Genomic DNA, 10,805 nt, shown 5'->3' on the forward strand with positions numbered 1-10,805 from the left:
TCTCATGTTGCAATATTCAAAACCCTTGGGTGAGTGCCAAAGCTCAAAGGAAAGAAGAGGGAGGAGTCTTTGAACTATTTTCTATGAATCCATGAAGGACGGCCCTGGCAAATAGAGCCCTGGATATGAAAATGTGATCCAATTTATAATGTTTGGTAAAGGTGTGGAAAGAGGTCCATGTAGCTATCTCTAAAATGGTGACAGTGTCCAGTCCTTTAAAGAAAGTTCCAGATGAAGCTATAGCCCTAGTGGAGTGTGCTTTAATCTTAGACTCTAAGGATTCCCATGGTAGGCATAGCAGCAGGAAATTGCCCTGGAAATTCAGGCAGAAATTGTCTCCTTTGACACTGCCTTCCCCAGAGACCTGGAATGAAAGGAGACAAACACTTGGTCTGTTTTTCTGACAGACATGGTCTTGTCAAGGTAAAACCTAAGCTGCCTATGCAGATCAAGGGAATGTAAGACTCTCTCACTGTCAATCTGGGGATGGGCAAAGAAGGTGGGAAAGTGAATAGCTTGGTTTAAGGACAGCTCATTGACCACCTTGGAGATGAAGGAAGGGTTGGGTCCTAAGGGTTACCCTATCCTTGTGGAAGGTGAAGAACGAGGGAATAGCCATGACAGCCTGCAACTCTGACACTCTTCTAGTTGATGTCAAGGCTACTAGAATAATCGTTTTCCAAGTGCAGTGTTTTACAGAGGCTTTAGAAGATGGTTCAAAGGGGGCCACCATGAGCTTCTCCAGAACATAATTCAGGTCCCCATGGTGGTGGGACAAGTTTCCTGGAGGGCCTGAGATGCAGCACTCCCTTTAGGAATAACTTTGCAAGCGAGATGCCAAAGGGGGGTCCAGAGGCAGACAAGCAGAAATAGCAGCAAGGTGGGCTTTAACATAGGAGTATGCCAACCTTGTCTACAAGTGTTCACACAGGTATGTCAGTACCAAGGGGACATCACCCTGAAAAGGGTTCACCTGTCTCTGTAGACACCATATGGAGTATCTTTTCCATTTAGACATGTAATACCTCCTAGTGTTTCCTGACCTCCTGCAGGACTGTGAGCACATCCTCATTGTAAACATGTCTGCAAGGGATCAGAATTCTATCACACACAGGGTAAGGTTTAGAGATTGTAGGTGGGGATGGATTAGGGATACCTTGTCTGTGTGAGTATGTCCACTCTGTGAGCTAACTTGTAGTGATTGCCCTGGCTGAATGCAGAAGGAGGGAGAACTAATACTGCCTTGGTCAAAAGGGAGTCACCAACATGATTTTCGTTTTGTCCTGCTGGATTTTCAGTAAGACTTTCTGAAGAAATGAGAAGGGGGGGGGGGTGGATGCATACAGAAAAATCCCCTTCCAACAGAATGAGAAGGCATCCATTGCCCTTGACATAGGACTGGATTGCCTGGTGCAAAAGGATGGAAGTTTTCTGTTCATAGGGGAGGCAAACATATCTGAGGTGTACCCTATTTGTGGACTATGTCCAGGAACACATCCCTGTGGTGCATCCATTCGTGGGACTATTACATGGACCTGTTCAAGATGTCTGCCTGGGTATTCTGCTCTAAAGGGATATACACTGCCTGTAGAGTGACTCCCAGTTTTGTGACAAGCTCCCACACTTGGAGAGCTAGTCTGCATAGCAAATAGGATTTTGTTTCGCTCTGCTTGTTCACATACCACAGAACTGTAGTGCTGTCTGTGAACAAACTGGACCCTGCTTCAGCGTATGCTGGAAGGCCTTCAAAGAATTGCTCTCATTTCTCTGACTTTGATATGTTTTTGTTTGATGGAGTCCGGCCAAGTGCCCTAGACTCTTAGGGAACCCATGGCTGCTCCCCATCCCAGATACAAAGCATCCATGTACATCTCCTGTACTGGCAAGGAAGCCTGTAAGGGGGAGTCCTGGGTTGCAGTTCACTTGATTCAGCCACCACTGAATCTCTTTCCTGAGACAAGGTAGGAAGGGGATTTTGTACTCTAGAGGATGAGAGTGCTGTGTCCATATAGACCTAAGGTACCACTGTAACTTTCTCATGTGGAGCCTTGCCAATGGCAACATGGGAATGGTCGATGCCATATGACCCAGGAGTCTGAGGTACTGCCTGGCAGTCAAGGCTGTGACCTGAACGACAGTGAGCAGGTACTGCCTTAAGTTTTCCACCTTTTGAGGTGGCAGAAAGGCCCTCATGACATCCGTCCTTATACAGCACCGGTGGAATATTTGGTCCTGCGAAGGGTTCATGTTGGACTTGAGATAGTTTATCATGAAACACAGTGCTTGCAGCATATTACTGTTTGTAGATGGCATTGCAGGGATTCTGGGCAATCTGCCTGGATAAGGAGGTCATCTAGGTAAGGGAATATTTGAATCCCTTGAGTCCTGCAGAAGGCCATCAGTGGTGCCAAGCACTTTAAGACCCTTCTCAACTTCCTCGAAATTCTTTAAACCAGGCATAATTCATCAACTATCTACAGAAATCATGACTCCTACTGCACTTAGCAATAAGAAAGGCCGACCACCACCACCACCATCAAGCTGCACTTTCTCTTACATTCAGAGTCACTATAAAACTGAGTAAAAAAGGTATTGATGAAAAAAAATATGTGCAAAATAAAATGTGGCTAACAGAGTAAACTATAATGAAAACAATCAAAGTACATAAATGCAGAAAATCCTGTTATTTTCATATTCTTCTAGTTACATTCCCACAATCAGTTACTCACTGCCTAATCTGCTCCTGGAGGTATTACTAGAAGTGTAGCTTTTTTCAATTTACCTGAAAAATTGCAACTATGCCTATTTAACCAACAGCACAAAGAGCAGTGACAATGGACTCTATCATAACAGTTCCTGCAATGTTATAACAAAAAATGCTTACTTGCAATATCTGGACTCATTATAATCTCTTTCAGGGTCACAAACACTATGTAATGGATTACTTAAAGTTCAGGAGTAGTTTGGTTCCTTACTGGTTGCCACTGAATTTCAACCCTTTTATATTTTCCTACTGTATTCTTTTAGCATGTAAAGGTAAATACTGTTAACTGCCATGTCTTAGCATTCCAGGGGATTAGTAAATTAAACATTCACAGTAAAATGGGCAACAGGTTCATAGGTTGGTGCTAGGCTATCGGCCCTATGGCCTATACAAGCCTAGCCATAACAATTCCCTGGCTATTTCTTCCCACAATATTTACTTCCCTGTTAGGACTGATATTAAAGAGCGATAAAACCAAAACCAAAACCATAGAATTCTGCAGCATAGAACAGGTAAGTAGTTTGTCCATTCTTTATCAGTATTAAACCTGTGACAGATTCAAAGTGGACCATGTTCATGTTTTATGTTACTGACCTGTATCCATCAATGAAGCTGGCATTGATGTAGTCTGACCCTTCTACTCCTCGAATGGGCTGCAGGCAAACTCTTGTTAATTCATATGGCATTATGTTCACCAAGCGGTTCTTAAATTTGTTGCAGGGGAGGTTGGCACTGATAAAGCGTGAGGTATGTGCTTTGGAATTGGCAAGTCGCTACAAAGTACGGAAAAAGAACTGGCAGTGATTTCTAGATTTAATTTTTAAACAAAACCAACAAACTATACAAGTTAGAAAGTCAGAATTTTCATTGAAAAGTAAATGTACAATCCAAAAGTCAGTAATGAACACTTTTAAGCCATTTAAAAGTCACCATAAAGCAGTAATACAAACTGCAACAGTTAGTGAGAAATAAACATAATAATTCAAGGGCTGAATTGAACCATACAAACCAGAGTTTAGCAGATTTTAACAGGTGATCTTTGCAACTTGCCTGCAATTATAGTAGTTAGGACTTCATGTAAACAAACCAAGCTCAGAAATGGACTTGATTTGCTGAAAGGCAAAATGCAGACTGGAAAAAAGCAAACAGCCACTGACTGCTATCATCCACATGGGGCCAAAATGCATGATCAGGAAAGGAGGGTCTTGGGACACATACATAGAGATGGGGAGATGCTGGATACTGCTGCACAGTTTTGACTCAACTTGAATGGGAAAGAAATGGAAGCCACACAGAAAAGGATCCTATAACAGAACTCAAACTGGTTGGTATCAACACTGACTGACAGGCATTAAAAGACAACTGCCCAGGGCTAGAATTTAAAAAAGGGCAAGGGGTGAACAGTGGGCAATTATAAGGAAGTGGTTTGAGGGTATGTATTTTTTTTTAATATATGCTTTTTCCCACTGCTCCTGCTGACCACTAAAACCTCCCCATCAGCCACACCCACTTGTTCCTCCCTCTTGAGTATCCTCCAGTGATGGCAAGAACTGGCTGGGGAGGCCCATTATACAGGCAGCCTTATCAGTGTTTTGTCCCCTCACTATCATCCCGGCAATGAAGGTACATTTTCAAGTACAGAACTATCCCCTTTCCTAGTGGGGCCAAATGACCCACATCACTATTGAAACTGTCCTCTTCAATGAAATGCATTGAAATCGTTTTCTCCTCTGATGATGGCTATTACATTCAGGGTTTGGTGGCTGACTGCCTTGGGCCATCCTTGTGTCAATGTCCCTCCTTAGAGGAAATGTGGTACTGGATGATCTCATTCCAACCGCCTGAGGACAGGCATGCCCATCACCCCCATCCCAAACACAGTAGATACCCAAGCCACTTATCAAACTTGTACTGTCTCGACTGCATACAGGGTTTTATCCTTCTAAGCCAATCGAGTTGGCAGAGGATATATGCTATTATTCAAAAGTGGGGGGGGATTTCAGGCAAATGACTCTTCAAAGGACTATGTTAAAGCAGTTAGGTGCTAAAATCCAACAGAACCTCTGTTGGTAGTCTACAGAGTGTGTGTGTGTGGGGGGATCCAAACCATCTTAAACATGCTCAGTGTTAGTCTAGTACATTCAGCTATGTTGTTTTCAATGTCCAGTGTCTTTTTTTTTAGTGTTGAAATACAGCTGGAGTAGGAATAGAAAGACTGCTGCAGTTACAAACATGAAAAACTAAGAAAAATGAAGGAATGTCAGTGAAAAAAAGATGTCCCAATGTTATGACCACACTACTGAAAATATACTACAATAGGCTTGATACATATACTACTCCATAAACGTCTCCTACTCCAGACATCAGCAGGACTTATTGTCAAACAGGACACATCATGACTGTCATTACAATAGTCATCACAACAGGCACGCAGCAAAGAAAACAGTTCATTCAAGAAAACAAAATCCACAGGACTACAGCCCAGTGAATCTGGGTTCAAGCAGTGGCTCAGGCGACTGAAGGAATGACAGGAAGTGAGGGATGGGTGGTTGTGTGAGTGTTCCCCCTCAATGATCCCTGGTGAAGCTTGCAGATGATGCATGGAGGGGGGTAGAGTGTAAGGAGGACTAAGGGTAGCTGACATGGCTCAGCTGCCGCAGAGGCAGAGCGATACAGTGCACATCCCCATTGCACACCCAGCTCTTGCATGTTTTCCTGGACTGCTGAATTGGGAAGGGGAGTAACATGGTAGGGATTAAAAGCAAAATACTGTCCCTAGCAGAAGGTAGCTGCCAGACCCCCCAGGACACTTTCAGGATCTATGAAAAGCCCCCGCTGCATTGAAGGAGAGTCCAAGGGAGAAACTGGAGAACTGGCAGACCCATAGTAGATGTGTGGTACCTGGTAGAATGGCTGTAGAATGCTGCAGAGGAGCAAATATTGCTCTCAAAAAATCCATTAAGCACTCTGCCTGTCCAAAACCTGCCCTGCATCTGAAGACCCTTACAAAATGACGGTGCTTGGTGAAATGATAATTCTACTCCTACGTTCAAACTACAACACATGGCAAAGGAATGAACCAATTTCCAGGTGGCTATGGCAGCAGTGATTAGCATGGACTCATTCCTAAAAACATGAATTAGTGATGGCCACAACACCCTGACAGTGTGTCCATTACCTTACTGACTATAATCCAATTAGATTTCCAGCAACATGCAACTGACAACCCATGTGGATAGAGTGGATGCAGAAACTTAGCCCATTCTTTTTCAAGTAGCAGCTCTAAGAAGGGGCTCACAGTGTGTCTTCAGGTGCCTACAAGAACATTTGACTCTCCTGGAATATAAATCACCACCATGATAATTTCCCACCTTGGTGACCATTCTAAAATATGGTCTGCTTCCTAGCAAGCAGGATAAGCTGTGTCTCCTCCCTGATTGCGGAGGTATCACAATGCAGTCTCATTTCACTAGGAGAAACTTGAACTTCAGGCATTTATCTAGAGTTTGCACAACCACACCACCACTTTCAGCTTCAGAAGACTGATGTGAAGATGCTCTCTCCAGTGGAATCCATCAGCTTTGGACCCAATAGGAGTCACTACCTGTCCAGAGATATGACTGACATGACAGACTGCAATGGAAGATGGGCAGAAAGGGGAAACCTGCCTCTAGATTATATGCTGAGCCCTTCCATACCTAAGGAATGGCAGATGATACAGACATAAAGAAGAGCTCTAGGAGGAAATAATGACACTGAACCTACTACTAATAAACCATCCAGTTTGAGATCTGGAAACCATTTTAACAGTGAAATTGAGACCAGCTCCTGAGGATCATAACAGCAAAAATGGTGATTTTTCTTTTGTCTTATGTTTTGGCCACCTATTCCCAAGGTGCATCAGTCTCAGAGACAGTTTATACAGAAGTGTTGGGGGTTGTATTTGCAGAAGGGCACAGCTACCCGCAAAAATAATTTCTTTAAAAATCACATTTACAGTCATGATCTTTGCAAATCTGGACTTCACAATTTCAACAGGATACCATGAGATCTACATAAGGCTGCACATAAAGGTATACTGTAACCCCAAAGAGCACAACAGGAGGTAGGCCTCAACCCATTTGTGTCACACAATTCTGGGGTCCTATTCAAAGGGAGTAGTTACAGCTACGAATGCGTCCAACATTACCTCTACATAAAATATATATATATATAGTATAAGAATCATGGAAAACCTTATCTGTTGATGTTAATCCCCCCATTATAAGAAGGCAGGGCTGCCTGAAGGGAATGTCCCTTGTGGAAGCAAGGGGATGTCCTTCGTAGTCAATCGACTTCATACCCCTCCCCTATGCTTAGCTTAGGGAGCACAGGGACATTGTGAGATGCATAAACAAAAAGAAATAACAAGCAATGTGACAAATTTTTACTGGACAGGAGCCCACTGCAACCAGCTCTCTGGGTAGGGGAACAAAAGAATGTTGTTGTTCTACAGTGCCTTCACTACCACAATCAACATCAAGATAAAGACCCTGAAGAGTGTATGAGACCCAGGAGACATCACCTGCCACAGAAACAGCTGTTCACCCAATGCAATGGCAGGAACCCCCATGTGCTGCTGCCAAGATGCCAACAGGCCTCCATTACGTCTTTCAATGTCATCATACCAAAGCCATTTGAAAGGAAACATATCAAAGGATTGAAGGGGAACCATGGAGAAGTTCTCATAAATGGTAAGACTGAAATCACTCATATCAAGAAATGTATGAACCTCTCCTTCACCAAGACTTTAGAAACCTTTAAGAGAATCAGCTTCTTCTCTTCCTTGGTGAAAAAGTTGCTGTTGCTCCTTTGGCCAGAAACTTATGGTCTATTAGAAGAAATGTAGAGAGAAGTCCACGCAACTTTAGGATATGGCCTCAATCTCTGTTGTTCAGATGTCACATGCCTCACCTGACAGTTTTTTTTCAAGCTAGGACAAAGGAGGACAATCACCATCCCGCCCGTATGACCCTAGGGGGGAAAGGACCACTGAGAAAAAGTTCTCTTAGGAGAGTTAACTACAAGACCACTGGAGATGGTAGAATGTTCACATGCCTGACTTGTCATCTTTGATGTATAGTCGCTTTGGTTTTCCTAAACATATGACACTGTTTACCATTAGTGATCAGGACGGTTCCTGAAGGTTTGGTAGAGAAAAACTGCAGCCCTCGTGCCCCTTCTTCTTTTGAATTGATTTCACAGGAAATAGTTTTGCGAGTGCATTGTGGGACCCTATTCCAGATGGCCCACATCTGATGAAGTGTAACAAACGAAAACGGAGACTTTAAGACGTTTATGTGTTTTGTGTTAGTGCTGGTGGTTCTGCAACTGTTGGAATCTGCAAAATAAACGAGTGTTCATTAACTATTTTATCCGTGGCTTTATTGCTTCGCCTGACAGAGGTGCTAGTGTGGATTACTGGTATTTGTGCTTTGGTACCTGGATGCTTGCTGTTATTGGGAATTAACTGTTTACATTAGTGATCCCTTGAGAGTTTCTTACTTCTGAAATTTCATCTAGCATAGCCTGGCACAATTCCTACAGCTTCTTATCTTCCTGATTATCTAAGACAGGGAGTGCAGCTTACTCTATGGCCTTCTCTACAAAAAGTGGAAATGCAGACTCTTTTATTAAACCTGTCCAAAGATAAGAACTCACCTATTGCAGGGGGGATGGTCGGGGATATTATGCTAAGCAGGCAACCTAACATTTAGAATACATACTCAAAAAGGAAGCATGTCAGCTAAAGACAAGTACTGAAACACTCCTTTGTCAAAGAATACAGCAACAGAAGGTCACTTAACAGCTGATGTACTACACTTGTGGACTTCTAAGGAGTCCTCAGGCCAAGAGCTACAAGTGGAAGGCTTCTTACTAGCTTCACAGTCTCAAGCAAAGGAGACTACGTGTTGTCAGAGGCTTCATATGAGGTGAGCAGTGAATACCTTAGCTGGCACCTTAGGCCTATGCTTTTTATCTTTGCCAAAAGGGAAGTAGTGGCAGAAAAAAAGCAGAAGCTCATCATTCAAGTGACTCCAACTACAAGATGTGGAGGTGCACACCAGGTGTGCTATAACACATTGAAAGGCCAGCACACAGCATTGTAGTGGTAGCATAACTAACTGCTGAACTACACCCTCACACGCCTGCTCAACTATATTCAAGTAAACAATGAACAAGCCACCAGAATTAAGTGTAGGGACATACAAGAAGAATTAAGGCACATCAGCCATAACCAGAAAGCATTTGGGTGGCAAAAACTATTAAATACCCTAGACAAAAGTTCAAGTCTTGGAAACTCTACAGTCCACTCCTTACACACTGCAGGGGTGTCTGCTTGACTCAGTTAGTGACAGGAGGAGGCAGACAAAATCTCAGTCACATTCCTTTAACTGGGAGTTGACAGGGTGCCCTCACACTGAGCCTTGTACCACTTCAAAGATAAGTGAGATGACTACAGGCCACTGTTAATATGGTTGACATTGAAAAGAAGCCAGGCCTGGGCTTAGATCTACACTCTTGTGCACGTGCTTTCCAACCTTCAGCTTCTGTGCAGGATATGTGAATAAAGCATCCGACCAGTCCACGCACTGTCTCTACATACCTGTCAACCTCAAGTGCAAGAAATCTGGATAAAGATGAAAAATAATGGGGGAAAAAAAGCCCAAAAAACAGAGACAATTTTTAAATATCGCTCTTAACTTAGAAAGTTGAAAGAATAACAGATCTGCATTAACATACAATTTCTGAAGGGTTTGAAGTCTGAAAGTCAAATATGTCATTATTTACTGACTTCAATCTTCAATGATTTGTCACAAAACTGCACATTTTATGAGGAGCAACCTAAAAATATGGGATAAAAATCTGGACATTTAGAAAAAAAATCTGGCCAGTTTAAAGGTATGACTATTTATTACTGCTAAGTACTGGTTACCAATGAAAGTTTTGGATTTGTTTCATCACTGTTAGTGTGTTACAGAGCTGAAGAACTGGCAATGTGGCAGTGTGACACACATGAAAAAATGCAGAACCACTAGTGGTCTTGAACAGTTAACATGGACATCAAAGCTGTACTCGGAAAGGCTAAGTAATGAACATGGGACCTTTTCAGAAATGCTTCTTACATAGAAATATGAAGCATGCAAAATCCTACAAATAACAGGGTGACAGAGAGTAATAAGTACTCCCATATCTTCAAGAACAATGAAGTCATACACAGACCAAAGGAGACCTGCTGCCCAGAGCACAGCAGCTCAAAAATTTCAAAGGAAGTCTGAGTGAAAGGGCAGAGAAGAATGCATCCAGGTATAACAGACAAACTGCTGTAAGCATCCGGTAGCAAAATCTACTATCACAATGTGCACTTCACATAACTGCGTTACCTTCAAGGGTTCTTTCAGCAGGTATGTGCAGACTGAACACAGTACTGAAAAGTTAAAGTGAGTGCAGACAGTTGATGGACTATAGTGACAAATGTTCAACTGTCAAGACTAATGATCTACAAAAGCAGATTCTGAAGTACATCAGATGCACATCTGTTTTTCAGGGTACACAGCAACACAGAAATGAGATGACATGGCTTACGTGTCAGACTACGTACTCCTACACCCCTATGCTGTATAACTTCAAAGTCACTACATACAAGTACAGTGAGGTGCATGGCAAAGTCCCCCCACCGTCATCCAGGCTGTTCCCCTTCCAGCAATAAACAAACTCTGATTTGAAGCATCCACCAGAACAGACTTTCTTCAGATTCCTTTCATACAATTTCTATACTGAAATTCGTATAATACCACTAACAATAAATAACAAAGGACTTAAGGAGCTCAAAAGCAGTAGTAAAAGGACAATCTACTCCAAAAGTCTCAGTGTCATCTGCACTGCCTCAATGAAAGGCTCCCTACTGAAATGTCAGCACTTGGAAGTGTTGAGTGCCAAAAAGCCGGTAAAAAAGACTGAAGAGACAGGAAAAGAGTGAATCTCGAAAATCACCCCCTTC

The 10,805-nt window shown here is 42.8% G+C and overlaps 1 protein-coding gene across 18 annotated transcripts in view; it reads right to left on the bottom strand.

Moving 5' to 3' along the window:
• The window catches only part of PTPRF (protein tyrosine phosphatase receptor type F), a 3,404,399-nt gene that overhangs the window by 161,597 nt on the left and 3,231,997 nt on the right, over positions 1-10,805 (bottom strand). For all 18 annotated transcript variants that reach the window (XM_044085436.1, XM_044085429.1, XM_044085440.1 and 15 more), the window contains one exon: positions 3,359-3,537. In XM_044085436.1, coding sequence (XP_043941371.1) covers positions 3,359-3,537 — 179 coding nt within the window. The remainder of the gene's footprint in view (positions 1-3,358; positions 3,538-10,805) is intronic.

The sequence above is a fragment of the Protopterus annectens genome, chromosome 10.part0 (assembly GCF_019279795.1).
Source record: "Protopterus annectens isolate FY-2018-M chromosome 10.part0, PAN1.0, whole genome shotgun sequence".
Lineage (NCBI taxonomy): Eukaryota > Metazoa > Chordata > Ceratodontiformes > Protopteridae > Protopterus > Protopterus annectens.